At 36.9% G+C, this 22,057-nt stretch overlaps 1 protein-coding gene across 3 annotated transcripts in view; it reads right to left on the bottom strand.

Moving 5' to 3' along the window:
• WDPCP (WD repeat containing planar cell polarity effector) overlaps nucleotides 1–22,057 on the bottom strand; it is a 350,773-nt gene that overhangs the window by 106,282 nt on the left and 222,434 nt on the right. For all 3 annotated transcript variants that reach the window (XM_024752967.1, XM_024752968.1, XM_024752966.1), the window contains 3 exons: nucleotides 12,776–12,890; nucleotides 10,385–10,518; nucleotides 6,685–6,876 (listed from right to left, as the gene is read on the bottom strand). In XM_024752967.1, coding sequence (XP_024608735.1) covers nucleotides 6,685–6,876; nucleotides 10,385–10,518; nucleotides 12,776–12,890 — 441 coding nt within the window. The remainder of the gene's footprint in view (nucleotides 1–6,684; nucleotides 6,877–10,384; nucleotides 10,519–12,775; nucleotides 12,891–22,057) is intronic.

The following is a 22,057-nucleotide window of genomic DNA, read 5'->3' as shown; positions in this document are numbered from 1 at the left end:
GTCTGTTCATATTTTCTATTTCTTCCTGGTTTAGTCTTGAGAGATTGTACCTTTCTAAGAATTTGTCCATTTCTTCTAGAATGTACCAGTTTATTGGCATGTAGTTCTTCATAGTAGTCTCTTATGATCCTTTGTGTTTCTGTGGTGTCTATTATAACTTCTTTTTCGTTTCTGATTTTATTGATTTGGACTGTCTCCCTTTTTTTCTTTTTTTTATGAGCTTTTTTTTTTAAGGAATTTTGCCTTTTTTTTTCAAATTTTATTTATTTGTTTGTTTATTTATTTATGGCTGTGTTGGCTCCTCGTTTCTGTGTGAGGGCTTTCTCTAGTTGTGGCAAGCGGGGGCCACTCTTCATTGCAGTGCGCGGGCCTCTATCGCGGCCTCTCTTGCTGCGGAGCACATGCTCCAGATGTGCAGGCTCAGTAATTGTGGCTCACGGGGCTAGTTGCTCCGCGGCATGTGGGAACTTTCCAGACCAGGGCTCGAACCTGTGTCCCCTGCATCGGCAGGCAGATTCTCAACCGCTGCACCACCAGGGAAGCCCCTCCCTTTTTTTCTTGATGAATCTGTCTAAAGGTTTATCAGTTTTGCATATCATTTCAAAGAACTAGTTTTTAGTGTCATTGATCTTTTCTTTTTTTTTTTAGTCTCTATTTCATTTATTTTTGCCCTGACCTTTATGATATCTTTCCTTCTACTAACTTTGGGTTTTGTTTGTTCTTTCTCTACTTGCTTTAGGAGTAAAGTTTGGTTGTTTACTTGAGATCTTTCTGGTTTCCTGCGGCAAGCTTGTATCGCTATAAATTTCCCTCTTAGAACTGCTTTTGCTGCATCCCATAGGTTTTAGATCATCGTGTTTTCTTTTTCATTTGCCTCAAAAAATGTCTCATTTCATTTTTTGATTTGCTCTTTGATTTCTTCAGTGATTCAGAAACCAGACCTTATTGAAGAAACCGATAATTCCAGGTTTGCAGCAGGAAATGTACAAGAAAGCATGGACCGTATTGTTACACCAGACAGAGGGAAGCTACCCAAGACTACTGAGGTCATGACAAGAAGAGGAGCCAACTTGAGGAGGCTCCCACTGCCCAAAGTTAAGAATCTGAGCTTTCTAAAGGATAACAATTACAATTTATGAAACCCATTAAGTCAAGTATGTTTAAATCCATGAATAATGCTATTAAAAAAACAAAAACTGATTGGTTACCTTCAGGGAGTGATAGGGAACCAATTCAATCTTGAAAACTAGTAAATAAAAGAAACAGATGCTTATCCTGATTATACTATATGAATCCAGCCACTGGGAAAACAAGTAGGAGATGAGTAGAAGTGTCTCATTATAAAAATATCACAATTAATAAAAAAAATAATATCATTAGATATCACCATTTTGCAACCGTCATGAATTACTGGATCTAGGCATTAAGCATCAATAGCTGCTAAAATCAAAAAAGAGAGACAACCAAAAGAGAGAAAGAGAACCTGACACTATGTGCCTTCTGATTAAAAAGCACTCCTTTGCACACAGCCTTGACAAAACTGACTACTAACTTGCAGAATTTTCAAAAGAAAAAGAAACTTGTTGAACCATACCATGATGATGGAACAACAAAATCCAGACTGTGGGACACTGCAGTTTCAACAGATAAATTTTAATTTAAAAAAAAGGGATGGAGTGGGAACTTGCAGATTAAAAGAGAGTTAAAAGACACATTAACATGTTTTAAATAGATAATATTAAACTACAGTTTTGCAGGATGCACATTTAGGTGATAAAAACTACATGAGAAAATGTGTAAAAGTCACAATAGAGGTTACTCTGGGGCACCAGGAAAGGGTTGAGATCAAAACAGAGTACGTGGTGCTATTGCTGGTGCCTAGCAAAGTTCTATTTCTTGACCTGAGTGTGGTTCAGGGGTGTTTCCTTAAAGCTCATTAAACTATATATTTAGTCTCTGTGGTTTTCCTTAGTGTGCTTTAAAATAAAGAGATTTAAAAAAAAAATCATCCCTAAAATAGAAAATCTTGGTTATCTGGTTGAAAGCTAACACAGTTCATACATTTCTTTGGAAGAGATACCTTTTAAATATTTTGGCTTTTCAGTTGAATGCATTTATAATGCTTTCTGAATACTTCTTTTATCAAATTATACTATATTAAAAGTTGGTCACATTTTGACTTTCCCATCAGTTGGCTGCTCCTCTAAATCACTGCAAAATTAGTTTTTAATTTTTATGGGAAAAAAGTTACCTTTGTGAGGTTGTATTTCCCTAGCCCTGACAACAGGTTTTAAGGTTTAATAGCTCTGCTTATGTGTTTTTGATTAATTTGGTTAAAAAAATTCAAGTGACCTTTTCTGAGTAAGATATCTTGAAATTACTGACATACTCAGAAAGCATTATCAAATCCATACAGCTGAAAAGCTAAAACATCTGCTTGAATACAAAGGTAAGGAAAGAGTAAGTTGTGTTGTCACCACATTTTTGACAAAGTTAATGAATTAAATAGTTCTATGATGATGGTAATCACCTTTTCCAAATTTAAGTATAAAGAGTGTGAGGAATTTAAGTAAAAATGACTACCATGTTATGTACAATAATCCATACAAACATCATTAAAAACTATTTTTAAGTGAATCGTACTGATAAAAAATTTCTTTTTCTTCATACTATTGTATATTTTTCAAAACAAATTTTTTTCCCCTAGACTACATAAATCTCTCTGTTCTGTGCTTCTAATTAAGATATGTACTGTTGTTTAGAGCTCTGCAGTGTGAAATTAGACCAGCAGTTTTCTAATATCCATAAAATAAATTAAGAAATGTTCCTCCTCTGAAAGACAGATAATTCAGTCACAGAGAGCTTACTTCTATGTTTCCTTTGTTTTCTTTTTTTTTTGCTGCTTGGTAAGCCAATTTTCTACTTGGAATTTACTGTTAACACTCTCATTTGGTTCAGTATGTGGGCTTTATCCTTTCCATGGTCTGTTATGCAAAAAAGATGGCTTAAAAATTTTTTTCCAGTCTGCTGTAAAGCAGTGGATCTCAACTTGGATGCACATGAGAATCACCTAGGGAACCTGTAAAAGAATACTGATGCCTCCTACCCCTCTGGAGATTCTGATATAACTGGTCTGGGTGGGCTCCTTTGTAAAAACTCTGCAGGTGACTGTAATGTGTTGCCAAGGCTAAGAACCACTACTCTAGGATCTTGCCATTGTCCAAATAAAAGCTTACTATCTTTTCTGATTGAAATTGGGTGGGAAATTATTTTTTTAAGTTCTATCATTTAATAGATGCAAAGATTAAATTTCTTCTCTATGAGGCTGCTACTTTTTTAGTCTGAGTTTTAGGGTTTAAGAGTATATCATATCTCTTATTCTGAGGATTAGCTCAAGGAGTCTATTGGTCGCTAGTGAAAAAATATTTAAAGACATATGCCTGAATATTACTTTTATAGACTAGTGGTTTTAGTTCATGTTACCCTAAATAATGTGCTACAATTCACAGTTAAAGATTATGTCTTCACACACACACAAACAATTATTTCCCCAGACATTTCTTCCAAAAGCCATTCACCTTTTGCATATAGAAGTTCACGAGAGGTTCTGAAAAAGAAATCTTTACAAATTTTCCTAACAGTTTAATTTTTTTTTTTTTTTTTTTTGCGGTACGCGGGCTCTCACTGTTGTGGCCTCTCCCGTTGCGGAGCATAGGCTCTGGACGCACAGTCCCAGCAGCCATGGCTCACGGGCCCAGCTGCTCCGCGGCATGTGTGATCCTCCCGGACTGGGGCACGAACCCATGTCCCCTGCATCGGCAGGCGGACTCTCAACCACTGCGCCACCAGGGAAACCCTAACAGTTTAATTTTGATAGACTGATTGAAAGAGCCAAATTCAAGACAAAAGCTACTTGACTAAAAAAATGAATTATATATCTTAATATATTATGATCAAAAAATTAGCTATGCAGTCAGTGGTGAACAATTAAAAATCAGGTGCAAGTATTATATACAACTTCATGAAAATCTATTCAAATACTTAAATAAGATGGATAATTTTCCAAAAATACAAATTAAGGAAAATGACTCAAGGAAAAGAGAATTCCCGAAAAACAAACAACCCTCGAAAAATGGAATCAATTATAAAAAATCTACCTTCCTTGAAAGACAGCACACCCAGGCAGTTCTATATGAGTTTTACCAAACATTCAAGTATCATATAATTCCTTTTGGGACTAGTTCAGAGAGGAGAAAAGAGAAAAGCTAGTCAAATCACTCTATAGGGGTAGTACAACTTTGATATGAAACTTAGAAAGGATAGTAAAAAAAGTAAAATTGTGGGCTTCCCTGGTGGCGCAGTGGTTGGGAGTCTGCCTGCCGGTGCAGGCAGCGCAGGTTCGTGCCCTGGTCCGGGAGGATCTCGCATGCTACGGAGCGGTTCGGCCCGTGAGCCACTGCCGCTGGGCCTGCGCATCCGGAGCCTGTGCTCTGCGAGGGGAGAGGCCACGGCAGTGAGAGGCCCGCGTACCGCAAAAAAAAAAAGTAAAATTGTGTACCAACCTTGAGCATATTGTATATCCTCTTTAAAGTTCCTCCCTTATTATCTCTCTAGGTAGAAACAATCACTCCCCACTGGCTCCTCTACAGCTTACACATACTCTATCCACAGCATTATTTAACACTTTAGTGTACTCACATGTTTTCATATTTGTCTCTCATTGGTAGACACTAAGATCCTTGCGGGCAGGGATAGTTTTGTATTTATATCCCCTAGCATGAAATACAGTGCTTACTCCATGGTCATGCTCAGTAGTTGATGAATGATGTGAAAAGAGAGAGGGAAGGTCCTTTCAGGTAGAAATACCAGTAATTTGTACAGACAGGAGGTGGGAAATAAAGAAGCAGTAAACCATTTGGCTAGAACATAGATTTGTATAAAGAAATAACATTGGAAAGGTAAGTCAGGGCCAGTCAGGGGGACCTTTTCAGTGCCGAGGCTAAGTTTAGTTTCAAAATCTACTGAAGGCGTTTGAACATGCAATGGCTAAATCAGACCTGTGCTTCAGAATCCAGATGTGCACGTTTTTGAGGTGCCCAGGACCTATGTGGTTTAAATCCATCATTTTAAAAATTAGAAAACTACAGTCAGAGAGGGTAGGTGATCTATCCAAGGCCAAAGAACATAGTATTAGTTAAAAGCAGGCAGAAGCTGACAGGAAGTAAATTTGATTAAAGTCACACAGTATATGGTCAACCAACAGGCAAACCGAGGTTTATCCAACTCCGAAGTCCATAAACTAGATGACACCAGGAGATGAAGTACATAGACCATACGTATACCCTTTTTGAACAGTCCTAATTTCAGGTAATAAACTCATTTCAAATAAAGGTAATTTGTGTAATGTAAAACTAAAGGCTGATTTATATTATTTTTACTTTTATTATAAAACAGAACATTTAAAAGAATTCTAGTTGGCTTTATTATATTAAGTCATTTTGATTAAGTCTTTTATTCAGTTAGCTTCTGGACCCAAGATCAATAAAATGGTGGGCATGAACAGGAATTGAACAGGAATAAAGCACTTCTTTATCCTCACAAAATCCATACCTGAAGCATTACAACTGGTATTAGTTACTACAACAAATTGGAAAAGTTCCAGAAAAAGGTAAAATAATTAGTTAAAAAGGACTCTTCAGTCTTAAAAGATAGCCTGTAAATTTATAAAACCAGAAGAGGTAGGTAGGGATAGAGAAAACTTGTTCATTGTATCTCAGAATACTAATTCTGAAAAATTAAAAAACTTAAAGCCTAAAAGATAATGGATTTAGAGAAAATACAGGAACATACTATTTTACCCAAGCCAAAACATTAAAAAAACAGGTTGGAGGAAGTTGCTTTTTTTTTAATTACATAAAAAAAGAAACAGAATTTCATACTCAAAGTACTGATGCAAGGTGAAAATAGCCATAGGTTCGTGATAATGAATGATGATGGAGAACCACTGTCAGGAATAGATAGGGCAAGATCTTGTCTGCACCTCTTAGATTAACCCTTTTTGTGCTCCTGTCCCAGGCAGGAAACTAGACTGAGAAGGCTGCTCTTCTAAAGCCCTCCTTACAAATCCTTGCCCCAGCCATGGTTTGGCACCACAGTCTTGTAGAAAATAGGCATCTGACTAATGTTTGCTATCTAACTGAAGTTTAAAGAAGGTGATTGATAACATAGCTTCGATAGGCATGAAATCATGAGCAAACAGTAATGACAGTACTAATAATGATAATGACAAGAATCACAACAGTAATTGAGAGTTTAATATATGTAGTTATTGCTCTAAGTGCATGTATTATCTCATTCATCTTCGTTAACTTTATTTTTCAAATAATGAAACCATAGAGGTTAGTAATCTGCTCAAGGACAGAGAGCTAGGTAGTGGCAAAGCTAGGATTTGAACCCAGAAGCTTGTGCTATTAATCACTATGCTATTCAGGCAAGTCCTGAAACTGTGTATCCTCCAGATGTGATACTTTAAGGGATCCCATTTCATATGTAATTGCCTTTGTTGAACATTCGGAAAATAAATTATATGTTTTTAAAAGTATTCAAACTTATTTCAGAATAGAAAACTAATAATCCTATTTTATTTTCTCTTCAATAAAATGTATAGATTTGCTTTAGATTTACCTCCAGTCTTCCTTGAGCATAACCCAGGAGCAGCAGATTGGCTCTGTCTTTCTCAGAAGAAATGGGGGCCCAAGGCCAAGCATCATCACTGACCAGTGGCCACCAGCAAACAACTATATCTTGAACACAATTGATAGCTAGACGACGCTGTGTTGTCCTGTTTACTGGGCCAGGGATTTCATAATAGGAAATCTAATGGTTAAAAAAAAAAAAAAAAAAAAAAAGCAGACAAGGATCATTTTTAAAATGCAAAATCCTCAAAGTATTGCAAAAATTAAAGCATCTGTAAATGTAGATAAATGCAAGTAAATATGCATGTTAAACATGTGCTTAAGGAGGTGTCAGAATTTACCAAATTCTTTTGACACATATATAAAAAAGACATATGTTCAAAATTCTCCCCATTTTTAGCAGAGGAAAGGAAAAGGAGAAATGTGAGTTAGGGAGGAATTGGCCATAGCAATCCCAATCAGTACCAAAATGTACAGTCATGGTTGCTTGACAGTATCGACCTACACATAGGATTTAAGACCAGCTATATTAAATGACAAGTTCAGTACTGCTGACCAAGAGTGTCTGACTACTGTTTAAGACATAACATGTTAACAATGACTGAATGACTGACAACAATAAAAGGAAAAACAACTTGAGGCAAATATCACTTTAAAGAATATATGAGACACATACACAAAAATTCTGCATAAAGGGATAAGTCACAGCATCATGCTGCATAAAAGTTTATGCAGCTTCTGAGAATTATGCTTTTCTTTCTTAGGACGGATTTGTAGAATTTATTATTCAAACTATGTTATTTTGGAACATGGTTATTTGAAAACATAAGCACGGCACCATCTGGGTGACACATGCCAAGGAAATATAGATTGCACCGTATTTCTGCTTAAGGAATTAATGGAAGGTTGATAGCTTGGAAGCCAAAAAAAAAAAAAAAAAAACTATCTTGCCATTGCTGGTCAGCAATAATCGAACCACTTTCTGGGGATTAAGCGCATGGCTAAGCCTACTGGACCAGACACTAGCAAAGGGCAGGGGGTCTTCTTATCAGAGAAATGCTTCTGGAGCCAGTCTCACTACATGACAGATTGCTTTCATATTCCTGTCTGCAAGGCAACAAAGGATGGCAGTAATGCGATAATGCCAGAGTGCAATGGGTGTTAAGAACCCGTTGCATTTATGTATTGTATTTAGTAAATAATCAGGCTCATCCAAATTGTGATCTCACCACTCAACCAAGGCCATTAAAATCAAGGTTAATGCTTTAATAATCCTCTGCTATTTTTTTTAATATGGTCAAAAGGAACTCTTTTCTATTTGCATGCCCATAATATTATTGACCTCTTCATCCTCTGAATGCACATCAAAAGGAACTGAAATCAAAGTAATTACCAATGTTGTTCTCTCATGGTAAACATTTAACTCCTTGCACTGTCCCTGTCCCTTCACTGTTAAATAAATTGAACTGGATTTTTAAAACGTAGACAGGAAAACCCGTTAAAGGTCAACACTTTCAGGATATTTCCCCTACATTTTTCTTTGCCAAAATTGTTTCAATCTAAAAGGATTAAATTATGGTACAGCTGTAAAGAAAAGCAGAATTATAGTACTCTACACTATTTCCTTGTTTTAAAATCCAAATGGGCAATGACAGACAACACAGATGGACTTTATGCTTTGAAGTGCAAATTCTTATATTTAAGCTCTCAATATCACTATTTTAACTAGCTATCTTCTTAAGAGAAATACCACAATGGAATTGCTAAGTCCTTAAAAATATAGCTACATTATTTTGATGTCCTACCTGCCATGTAAACATGTTACTTAAGAATTTCTAGATGAGAACTGGCACTTTCAGTCCTCACATAATGCAAATCATATATGTTATCTGAAATTTCATGTTTGCTATGAGTATTAATGGCATCAGTGTTGTATCACAATGGTCAGGAAGGCAAGTGAAATGAGTAAGTTTCTTAAAACATCCTTCCAATGGACAAATGGCAGTTTTTACTAAGTATTTAAATACCTATATTTAAGATACTGAACCAGAAAATGAAATCCATGGGTTTTCCAAAGGGAAGCAGGCTACTTCTCTAATGTAAAGAAATGACATGGAGTGCTCATGGAGTGCTTAATTTCTCAAAGCTAAAGGCAGAATGAATAAACAAATAAGTAACTCCCTTATTCAAGGTATAGGGCCCATATACTCGGTCTATTTTTCACATCTTTTCATCAGAAAAGATGACATCCTGACAGTTTCTCTCTGCTCTCATTAACAGGGAGCTAATATCATTCAGCTGAGAAGACTTTGCCAAATTATCCACCACACCTAAGATGGAGAAACTAGTCATACAAAATTTTATATAAATGCATTAAAAACAGTTACTTTAATACCTTGAGCTAACGCATACTGGTGCATTTTAAAGACCAGTATTAGTAAATAAACAACATTTTAAGTAAATCTACAGTTAGCCATTCTGGAAAATAATATCCCATTAAGAATGCTAAACCAATTTTTTTTACTAAATATATGAATACCACTGATTTTCAGTTTAAAAGAATCAATATTATACAAAGTGTTATAGAAACTCCACAAAGTTGGCAGACAAAACCAAATTTTAGTTTATTACCACAGTGAAACACTTATTTAATGTATTTTATCCCATGTTAAAAATCTTTTTTATAAGAGTAGATTTTTCCACTAAATAAAATTAAATCCTCCCATACCACCACCACCTCAGTCACAATAAGAAATAATGCAAAAGGGCAAAATGTTAGGTTAAATACTACTTTTCAAACACACACACAAAGTTGACTTTTAAGAATCTTTGCCCTTGTTACAGACACTCTAGGTATGGTGTAAGTGTGCATCTTGTTTAAGGAAGCTGTATATCAGCCCCGTTCCCAGTGAACTGTCTCAAATCCACGTCACAGAGGCTGGATCAATCTTGCAAACACAAGTCCTTGCTGAAAAGAGGCCTTGAACTGAAACAGCCTGGAAAATGTATTAGATACTCATCCTACCAGAGAGTATGCCTTCCAAGCAGTTAAAATGTAATGTGGCAAAACTTAAATTAAATACATCATTTAAAATAAAAATCCTGCCTTAACAGATGTAAGGTCCCTGATACAAGGAAACAAATTACCTGGAGTTACTGAAGGGAGAGATACTAACACAGGAAGGAGATTTCTTTTTGCATTTTTCTCCACAGTTAGAGTTGGGTGTGGGGGGCGGGGGAGTCTTCCCACTCTTCGTTTATTACACATTTCTATTAACCTTTGAAAGTGCCTTCTTCTTTCTTTCTTTTCTTGTGAAATGGAAGCCAGAGCAGCTATCCTTCCTAGAAGGATGATACCGGGTCTTAGGGGAAAATGAGAATGGTGTATATACTACCACTAGCAAGAAAACCATTTTCGAACGTATAACTTGCCTCTATTATCTGTCTCTGACTTCCGTAAGTACTATATAAATTACTCCAAGCATGCCACTGTTAGACCCCCATAATGAGAGTGAAAAAGAAAACTCTGGATGGCCACTGTTTCTAGTTGATCAAGCTTAATCTTACAATAACTCTGGTTTTTCTGAAATCCAGAATCATTCAATAAAAACAAGCATAACATCAACTCATGTGATACTCTAGCATACCTTAATAATTAATAATATGACTATATAAAATGAAATCTCTACCTTATAATCCAAGGCTGAGAGTTTTTCCAGTCTTTTGTTTATATCAGGAGAACCCATCTTCTTGATAAACTGAATAAAACACAGTTTGTTTTGTGCCAAAAATGATAAGATGATAAAGCTGTCTGTGAGAAGAGCTTAAAAAAAAAAAGATTTGATAATACTAGCAAATACTAAGTTGGAATAAAATAATAAAGAATTAACAGTTTCTTCCACTGAAATGTTACAAAAAACTATTTTCAGAAGATAAATGAATATTAATTGAAATAACTAAAGTCTCCTAAATACCATTATGACATTTTACAAAGATAATAAAGATACTGGGAATAAACAACAATCATCAATCTAATCATGCATGGATTTGATACTTTTTCTTTTTTCCCAAGACCATTTCAATATACACTGATGTTTGGGGACAACCTCCAAATAAGATGTATTTGGAATAGGGCTAAGAAAAGCATAAAATAAAGACCGTTTCACATCTGAATGTAAAGATAAAAATGTTCACTTTTATTTGTGCTTAGCCTTTAATCCTGTGTTTATATGATATAAACCATCTGAGAATAAATTGGATTTATTAGGGGATACAGATCCGTGTTCTCCACCAATTTTTAAAAAAAATTTTCATCAATGAATCTTCTTTCTGAGGGTATACTAGTTGAATGAAATAAAGCATATTATATCCAATACACACATTATATAAAATAATATTTGATAATGAAGAGTAGCAAAAATATTTCTACAGCTTTATTTTTAGAGCACACAGGTAGATAATTAATATTCATAGGTTACATAAAGGGCCGTTAATGTTATAAAAATTGTTGATAAAAACATATAGTAGGAATTTGAGAAATGTTTTATACTGTTCCCAGCATAAAGAAATTATTGAATGTTTTATATATTTTTCTTTACTTCCATACCCTGACTATGCAAGCAGTAACCAACAGTATATCTACACAATTACAGGAGAATCTGGAGAACTGCCAAGAAATCACATTGTTATCATGGTCTCATGAGAGTATATCATTTGTGGTATAAATAAAAGACACAAGTGAAAAAAGATATGTCAGTGACATGAATAGTGTTGGAAGTCTCCTTTTAATTCTTATGGAGGAGAATCAATATGACAAAATCATCACAGCCACTATTTTCTTTGCAGTGTCAATGAAGGGGTCAATTATTAGACATATGAAAATGGAACCTCTTCCATAGGGAAGCTTCCTTAGCACCATGATCCTATAAGGAAAAGGAAATGGCACACTTATAACCTTAACCCCAGCTTTCATTATCAGGAATATGGCTAATGATAGCCATCCTGCAGAGTGCTTTTCTCTGCAGGATTTATTCAGAGATATTTATTCAGAGATAGCTAGTGAGCATACACAACAGAAGGAAGGTTTCTGTAATCTAACCTCTGTCCTTTCCATTAGATCACACTTTCCTTTGATTATTCAATTAAAGATACTGACAATTTTCAATCTCTAATGATAATGCAATCTGTTTCTTAGACCATTTTTTTCACCTTGAATTAAAGAACATAATCTTAAAACTTCAGGAGTCAGCACACCGTAGTGCAAAGAAAATGGGCTTTGCAGCCAGAACCTGGGTTCAAATCTCAACCTAGTCATTTTTGGGCTAGTCCTTAGTATCTCATTAGTGGTCATGTTCCTTAGTATTTCAGCTTCAATTTCCTTATCCATAAAATGGAAATAACCATACCTTATAAGGAATAGTTTTTTTAATTAAATGTTATACGTAGGTTAGCACAGCATAGAGCCTTTTAGGGATTAATAAATGTCAGTACCCTACTTTTTCAATTACTGGCTTAAAGTCTTTTTTTATGTGCTTCGTAGCAATTATGTACTGATTGTGGTATCACTTAATGGGATTCAGATATATCTAGTATATTTGGCATTGATTTTTGATATTTATAAATACTGCCCAACTCTCTCAAAAGTTAGTATTCACAGACTTTGGTAACAGAGAATCTTCCTAACAGCCAAAACACAGGTTTTGTTTTTGCTTTTGTTTTTTTACTGGTGGCCGTGTTGACAAATTTGGGTTATTTATTATTCAAAATTCATGTGAAAATGAAAAATATTTGAAATGTCAACACACCAAAAAAAAATAAACACCTCTTTTGAAAATACGTTCACATTTTTTTAAGCAAAGAGTGAAAAATACTCAAGGATATGAGCCTAACACTTGACAAAAACTTTGATATTAAATATTAGTCAAAACTTGCATGGGTCCCAGGGGTTGTAACTATGCTATTACAAGCAATTACTTGTGTTTTCAAGTCCCCAGTGGTAATAATTAGTCTACCTGTTGACACACTATTACTCCTGCCCCACTGTTAATGCAGGCAATTGATTTGCACACGGGGGTAATTACCATCACTGATGGTGTCTGAGATGAGCTTCCCCACCAGGCTTCTGTCAATCACCACTTTCTCCAGCTGCGGCCCGGAAAGGCTTAAGGACACCAGCACACCTGAACCAAAGAGAAGCTAAAACCAGGGAAAGGGGGAGAGGGGGAGGGAGATATACTGAGAATTAGAATCTTTTAAAAATCTCTCTCCAAATGCACAACTTATACAGATATTTACATGTGCATCTACACCACGGAATTATAAAGAGCTTTTCTTCTTCGAAAAACAATCACTGACATTCTGAGTAAAAAGATACAGGTGGTTAAATGATGCAACACAATAAGGGCACTGATTAGTGCTATATGCAGAAACTGAATTTAGTCCACGTTTATTAGAAGTGTAATCTTCTAAATACTTATAAAATAACCGTGTGGAAAAAACTACTTTGCACTGCATTCAGAAATGTGATGTGTCTTAAACTGAAATGTTTTCAAAGATTACTATTTATATCAGAAATTAAAAGATTTCTTAAGCTTTGAATAATCAATGCTACACATTAAATAGAGAAAAGATGCCATCATTACAATATTAACAGCAAGTATTACAATTTTTTTTTTTTTTTTTGCGGTACGCGGGCCCCTCACTGCTGTGGCCTCTCCCGTTGCGGAGCACAGGCTCCGGACGCACAGGCCCAGCGGCCATGGCTCACGGGCCCAGCCGCTCCGCGGCACGTGGGATCCTCCCGGACCAGGGCATGAACCCACGTCCCCTGCACCGGCAGGTGGACTCCCAACCACTGCGCCACCAGGGAAGCCCTACAATTTATTTGGAATTTAAACTGCACTTCTACAAATAAAGATCTTGTCTAAAATATTAAAATACATGTAAATCAAGGCAATTAAAGTAAAATGTTAAAAAATTCATAAATAAATACCACATACCAGAAATAGCTTCTCAAGGAGAGATACAGTAAAGTAGGCAGGCTTTATTAATATTAGCGTTCACCCAACCACCCAACAGAAGATGTCTGGATATCACCATTATGGTTTTATACTGCTCCTTTCCATTTGTGGCAGCATAATTCATTCATCTCCAAATGTTTAAAACTTCTGAAAGGACTATGCATATGTGTATGCTTGTTATCTATGAGATTATGAAATATCAACATTGGAAGAAATTGTTTCACCTTCAGGGCAGCAGACTCAAAGCAGATGAATCATGGAATAGCATATGGTATGGAAAGAAAAAAACCAATTGTCAGTAAACTAATCATGAACATGCCAGCCAAACCCAAAGACAACTATGATTTTAAACAAAACAGGGGACTTCCCTACCTACCTAAGCATCATGTCCCAGCTAGAGGATGATTCTGTGACAAGACATACTGTGACATGTGTGAGAGATGAGCAGCATCAGGGACCAGGTTAATAAAAAAAAAGACCATTACTCCCCTACGGTCTAACAGATTCCAGGCACATGAATCAGAAAAGAAACTGAAGGGTCCCACATGACTTAATGAATTGCCCATTTCATGTTAATGCCCCCAAAGTGGGGCGAAGGGCAGGGGAAAGGAGAATTTAATCAACTTTATTGGTCTCCAAGACTAATAAGAGAAGACATATTTGTTCCAAGAATTTCAAAATACTTCACAAATTAATTAATCTCTACTGAATTATGAATTACATCCAGCCCTGCCATATACCTTGATGACAAACACTGATAGTTCCCTTTTAGGGAATTCCCCCATAACAATATAACATATTATATTATATAATAATATATTATATAATAATATAATGTGGTCTTTACTCCCTACATTCTCCCTTCTCAGACAGGGAATTTTAGGGTCATCTTTCATATCTAGTTCTCCCCTTTGTAATAGCTTTTTTCTCCCTTCCTCATTTATTCAAAGCACCTCAAATACCTGCCCTTTTCTATTTATTTTTATCTACTAAAACTTTATACCTATACTCTTAAGCACCTCTTTTCTTCATTATCCACTGATTACTAGCTCCTTATGGATACTAGCTAGGCCACTTTTATCTTTGTATCTTCAGTGCCTAAAACAATGCCAGGCACATAGGAGGTGCTAACTAAATGTTTAGAGAAAGAATCATAATAGGATCATAGGATCAAATAATTCATAGTTAGAAGGAAACCTGGTCTAATCTTCCACTTCCACATGACATGGAAGTTCCTCTGCAGCATCCCTACAAGCATCCTTCAAGCATCCAGCCCATGCTTGAAAACTGCCAGTGACCAGAAGCTTATTACCTTACAGGAAAGCTGTTCTACCACTGGAAAGTTCTAATCAATTTAAAGATCATTCCTTCATTCTTTTCATTCAACAGAAACTGAATGTTGATTATATGCCAAACACTAAACTAAATTTAGTGGCTCAAAAGTGAATCAAATATAACCCTTAAAATAGGTTAAATATAGGTTAGTAGAGAGAGGTAGGGATATAAGCAAGTAAGTGTAATAAAGCGTTACTGGTCCTATCATAAGAATACATACTGGGTAGACTGGGGGGACTAAGAAGAGGTGGCAATGCTTGAGCTTGAGGTGAAGGCTAACACCGCCTTCTAAGAACTTCTACAGTAGCCCCAGTTTCTCTTCAATAGTGCTTTTTAAAAATTAAAAGATAATAACATAGTGGTTAAGAACATGGACTCAAATCAAAATGAAATCAGCACTGGCTCTACCTCTTACTAGCTGTGTGACCTTGAGGGAGTTACTTAACTTCTGTAACTTCATTTCCTCCTCTGAGACGAGATATAATAATATCTACTTCATAGGATGAGGATTAAATTACTATTTACAAACAGTATTTAGAGTAATGTCTGGCACATAGTAAATGTCTGTAATTATAATTATTGTTATTCAAACATTACTCACATGTTTTCACTATACCATTTACCATCTCTGAACACATTCTTCTGTCTTTTTTAAAATCTTGTGCCCAGACTGGGCTCGATGTTAGATATGGAACACTAGACTCCAGGTGAGTTATAACCACTACAATTTTTTATCACTTTTCCTATTTGCTCTGATTTAACAAGGATACTGTCTCCAAGATATGTGCAAGTTCCTTCAGAACTTTGGAATTTAATTTGTCCAAGTCCCAAATTTGTTGTTCCTTATTTTGTGCTCTCACCACAATTATCACGAACTAACCCTCATCTCCTAATAGAAATTGCTTTTTCTATGTACGAGCACTTGTTATGTTATAAAATTAATTCTAAAAGACCACTTTTGTCGGATGGAGATGGAAAGTGCAACTGTGATAGTACATAAAAGAGGGAACTTAAGCTGGAAAGGATTTGAAGGGGAAGTGTCAAGGCATAGCAGGGAAGCATACATACATCAGTAGATAACTGATATACACATGGAGATAGGGGCAGTGATTTGGGGACTGTGGATCCTGCCCACTGAGCTTGGGCATTCCTTCAGAATCTTTCTCAAAGGATGGGTGCAGCCACTAATGCATTCACTCATTCATTCCACAAATGAATATTTAGTATTTTGTATGACCCCAGGCCCTGTTCTAGGTGCTGAAGATACAGCACTGAACAAAACAGACAATGTCTTTGCCCTACCTCCCTTCAGGAAGCTTGCATTTGAGTGTGGACACAGAGAACAAAAAACAGTTTTAAAATAATGTCAGAAAGCAATAAGAACTACAGAGAAAAATAAAGCACAATACGGATGGAGGCTTTAGGAGGATGCTGTTTTAAGTAAATGACCAATAAAGAGAAGTAAAAACGCCTCCCTGAGGAGATGACATTTGAGTACAGATCCAAATGAAGTGAAAGAACAGGTGATATGATTATTTGGAGAAAGCGAGTTTGAGGCAGAGAACAGCAAATGCAAAAACTCTGAGGTTAGAATGTGCCTGGGACAACTGAGGAAAGGTAGGCCAGTGTGGCTAGTGGGGAGTAAGTGAGAGGGATATTCAGAGGATGAAATTAGCATGGTAGTCAGGGGCCAGGTTACACTGGACGTTTCTGATGAGAAGCCATAGGGTTTTAAGCAGCAGAGAATTATAATTTATGTTTTAAAGAGGGAATCAGGGCAGGGCTTCCCTGGTGGCGCAGTGGTTGAGAGTCTGCCTGCTGATGCAGGGGACACGGGTTCGAGCCCTGGTCTGGGAGGATCCCACATGCTGTGGAGCGGCTGGGCCCGTGAGCCACAGCTACTGAGCCTGTGCGTCTGGAGCCTGTGCTCCGCAACAAGAGGCCGCAATAGTGAGTGGCCCCCGCTCGCCGCAACTGGAGAAAGCCCTTACACAGAAATGAAGACCCAACACAGCCTAAAATAAATAAATAAATTAATTAATTAATTAATAATATATATACATATATATAAATAAATAAAGAGGGATCAGGACAAGAGTAAAAGCAAGGAGACCATTAGGAAGCTATTGCAGTGGTCCAGGTGAGAGAAGATGATGGCTTGAACTAGAATGGCAATGCTAGAGGAAACAGTATGTCGACAGATTTGAGATATATTTTAAAGGGGACTTGCTGAAGAATTGGGTGTGGCATACAAGAGAAAAACTCAAAGGTTTTTGGGCTGAGCAACTATGTTTACCGAGATAGGAAACACTTGAGGAGAAGTAAATTTAGCTTGGGGGAATCGAGGGTTTGGTGTGGACATGTTAAGTTTAAGGTGTCTATGGATATATAAGTAGAGACATCAAGTAGTCTGAAGTTCTGGGTGAAGTGGTAGCTGGAGATTATATTTGGGAGTCATCAACAATGTAAAGGTAGTGTTTAAAGTCATGGAACTGAATAAGCTCTCCTTAAAAAATGAGTGGAGAGATCATAAGGGTGGGGCCCTAATCTAATTTGACTGGTGTCCTTATAAGAGGAAGAGACACCAGAGGGCTCTCTTTGCATGTGCACACACAGAGAAAAGGCCATATGACAACGAAGTAAGAAGATGGCTGTTTACAAGTAAGGCAGAGAGGCCTCATCAGAAACCAACCCTCACACCACCTTGGTCCTCGACTTCTAGCTTCTAGAACTGTAACAAAATAAATTTCTGTTGCTTAAGAAGAAAAAAGTGGAAAGAGAGAAAGAGGTCCAAGGTCTGAGCTCTGGGACATTCCAATCTTTAGAGGTGTTAAAAGATCAGGTTAGTCCTCTATTGACACCTAGTCTGGGTACTCATTAGGATCAAGGTATGTCCATCATTTCAGATTTCCAAATGTCTTGTGTCCTAGCAGTATCCCTAACACCAGATTTTGGAATAAGGAGGTATAAACAAATTAATTAATACATTTTTATAAAACAACTTGTGGGGAAGCATAAGGTTTCCGAGTACACTGGTGCCAAAGATATTCCTGGATATAGTAATGGAGATAACCAGAATTAGGGGGGAAAAAATAGTCTGAATCTCAGGAAAAGAATATTCTAGCCCAGACAGGAAAGTATCTCCACCTGTTTCCCCAAAAAGTTAGTTCTTAAGCTCTCCAAAATGGAAAAAGCCTATGTAAGATTTGGCAGGACAAGAAGGAAAAAGGGCACCAAGATACTGTCCTACTCCACTACAAGGAAGTGGAGAATTCAACAGCTCAGAAAATGAAAAAGAGCAGACAAAGAAGCAAAGGGAGACACCTCCAGAGCACATTTGAGTTTGAGAAGAGATCCACAGGATGAATAAATGAGAGGGCCCATGGGATTTCCCAACATTGTTCCAATTTTAATGTCGTTTCTTGTGCAGAAGATGACTAAGACAAAATAGGAACTGAAACTTTTCCTTTTCTCCAATACCCTGTCAGACAGGAAGTATCTTCCTTGCTAGTTCTGCTCTGACCATGTTTCTTCCTATTGCTTTTATAATTTTTTCCTTCTCATTTTCTTCAATAAGCTCATACCAGAGAGGTGTGCTTTCTCTTTAAGAAACTAAGAAATGATTCCCATGATATTCAGATGGTTCTTCAAATTGGTTTCTCTTAACCTTATGTTGAGTACTTAATTAGAAGTGAAATGGAACTGGGAAAAGAAAGAGAAAATTTTACCAGATGACATCATTAAGCAAAACAAAACTTAAGCAAACACAAGAATCCGAGTTTCATTCACTCAGTAGATCAAAAATATGCGAGTGCCTCCTATATATGCCAAGTACACAGACGGGGATACAACGATGAATGATGCAGGCATGTATTGGTAGAATATGTGTAGAATACGGCCAAAAATCTCATCTCAGAGAAGTGGAGATATTGGTTAAGACAGATGACTACTTCCTAGAAGAGGCAGTTTAGTAGCCATAAAGAAGAGAAATATTACATCATACATCATGTATTGACTGATACATCATGGTCTCATGTATTGAAGAACTGGTGCAGTAAATAACTGTGAATGAGCTATTTTATAATGGTGATCGCAACAATTTAATTGAATTCAGTATTCTCACTGGCTCAGGAAACTCCCCCCCCCCAATCATGTGATTATTATGACATCTGGGGAGAAGTGAAAAGTAAAGGCATGCAGGATCAGTACTAGAAATCAACATTGGGTGATAAGTTCAATCCATCAGGCAGCCAAGACTGATCCCATGAAATCATCAGGAGATGTGGGAGACAGCAGGTGCTAAACACTACAATCCAGAGAGGCAACAAAGTATTATGACCCCTGGAGTGAATTCTAGGGTTGAAGAAAATATTTAAAGTATCAATATTATAAACCATTCCTCTGGAGGTCCAGTGAATTTGCATCAGGATGAGACCCAATACCTCCCTCAACCCTGCCCCACAATCCAATCCATGGGATAAATTCTGGAGAAACTCATAACTATAGACAGACAAACAATTTTACATTGAGGAAATCTACAATGAAAGGTAGGGTCACTGATCATTTTAACAGATAACCTGCTGGAAGAGAGATAACATGTTTTCTGTAATTTATTCCTTCATTCAGCAAACTTTTTTTTTTTTTTTTCGCGGTACGCGGGCCTCTCACTGTTGTGGCCTCTCCCGTTGCGGAGCATAGGCTCTGAACACGCAGGCCCAGCGGCCATGGCTTACGGGCCCAGCTGCTCCGAGGCATATGGGATCTTCCCGGACCGGGGCACGAACCCGTGTCCCCTGCATCGGCAGGCGGACTCTCAACCACTGTGCCACCAGGGAAGCCCTCAGCAAACATTACTGAGTATAGAGGGAAATCATGCCTGACTAATCCATTAAAGTAGAGAGACAAAAGTGAATGTAGTTAAGACAAGAATAACACATTTAATTGACTCACTATAGGGAATTGACTAAGGAAAAGAAACAAAAGAACAAGAAACAAACAGGTATTTTTTTCTAGATAGAGAAGTGCTAACAATGGGGTTTCCCAAAGATTTCTGTGATGTTATTCAACATATGGAACAGATACATTCCTGGAAATTTGCCTGCTAAATCTATTGCAAATTACAAAATCTCATTTTCTCACTTATTCTCATTATAAAATGAGTGATGCTACATTTTAATCCCTAATGTAATTTTAAATCCAGCTCTTTTATATATATGTATATATATAAAATAATTACATAAAATAAGTGATTGTTCTTAGAAAATACAATATTTTATGAAATGCACGAAAGAACATGGTACAAAGGTAAATCTTGTATTTGCCAGTAGTTTTAAGGATCTAAAGGATAAAAACAGTGGTAAGAAGTGAACAGGACAGCACATTACTTTTGTACAAAATCTTATAATTTACAGAGGACTTTAATACACACCATCTCTATAATTCATATGAAATGCCAGTACAACACTGGTACATAGTAAGTACGTAAGTTAAAAAATAATAGTAACAAGGTTAATCCTCATACTAATTCACAATCAGAAGGGTAAAGCAACTAACCAAAGGTCTCATAATTAGTGGAGAAGTAGAGACCAAGACATAGGACAAATCCTATGTCCCCCCACAACCGGCCCGCTTAGAAACTAATATCCTTTAACTCTCACTCAGTTGATTTCCATGCAGTAGCCCATCTGGTTTTCTTCTCTCCAGCTCCTTCTTCAACCTAAACCAGCTTCCCTCTAAACCAGTGGTTCTCAAGTGTGGGGATGATTTTGGCCAGCAGGGGACATCTGGCAATGTCTGGAGACACTGTGATTGTTGCACCTATATATGTCAGCCAGTTCCATTGAGGCTCACCTGAACAAATCACCTGTAAATGAGTTGCTGTGGAGGCAAAGGTGTTTTCCATGTTCCAACAAGCAGATGATTTGGAAGCTTCTCAAAATCGAATCAACACTTTTCTCATAAAGAAAACGTAACAAATGAGGACCAGGTCAGATATTTTAAATGGAGTGGTGAGCAGTGCACAGTTCAGATCAGAGCCTGGAGGAAGCCTGTACCAAATGTCTGTAACTCTGTTCAGGGATATGACTCTGATAACTAATGCCAGTTGTCAAGAAAGAAAAAGCCCAAGGGCAAGTCAGAGCCCTAACCATAGCCTGATAGAAATATCCTGTAAGAACGTCTCCTTGCTTTTGTTCTAATTCTTGGCTCACCAATCAGCCTTCTTATCTATAATTTAGTCCCTTGAGTAATTCATCCATCAGGTGGGGGGCACTGAAGCTATGAATATATATTTGATAACCCAGGAGTTCAGAGTAAAGAGGAGAGGGCTTAGAATTAGGCCTTGAGGAACCCTAACATTCAAGGACAGGGGAAAGAAGCATAGGCCTGAAAAGGACACAGAGAAGAATGCTGGAGAGGTAGGAAGAATATTAGAAGAGCAAAGTGTCATCGAGAACTAACAGAAAAAAGTATTTTAAGAACACTGGAGTGGTCGGTACTGTTGAATCCTCCTGTGTATTTAAGATGATGCTTTAAAAAAAAAAGTCTATTGGATTTAGTAATACAGAGGGTTTTTTGTAATCTCAGTGTAAAAGGTTTTCAGTGTAATCAGGAGAAAAGTATAGCTGAAGTTGGTTAAATGCTGAGTGAGCAACAGAGAAATGGAGACCCCAAACAGAAATTCTTTTGAGAAATTTGATTCTGAAGGAAACAGATAAGACATGGTGGTACCTGAGATGAATACTAATTGTGTTTATTTGGTTGAGTAGAAAAGAGTAGAGCCTATTTAAGTTGACCAGAAATCTCAAGGAATTCCAAATAGCCAAAACAATTTTGAAAAAGAAGAACGTTCTCACACTTCCTGATTTCAAGACATATTATAAAGCCACAATAATCAAAATAGTGCGGTACTATCAAAAGACAGATCTACAAGCCAATGGAACAGAATAGAGAGCCCAGAAATATACCCTCACAAATATGATCTTCAAATGATCTTCAACAAGAGCCAAG

This window comes from Neophocaena asiaeorientalis, unplaced genomic scaffold (assembly GCF_003031525.2).
Source record: "Neophocaena asiaeorientalis asiaeorientalis breed wild unplaced genomic scaffold, Neophocaena_asiaeorientalis_V1.1 scaffold100, whole genome shotgun sequence".
Lineage (NCBI taxonomy): Eukaryota > Metazoa > Chordata > Mammalia > Artiodactyla > Phocoenidae > Neophocaena > Neophocaena asiaeorientalis.
The sequence above is the reverse complement of the archived record's forward strand: the minus strand, read 5'-3'. Positions and strand labels throughout refer to the sequence as shown.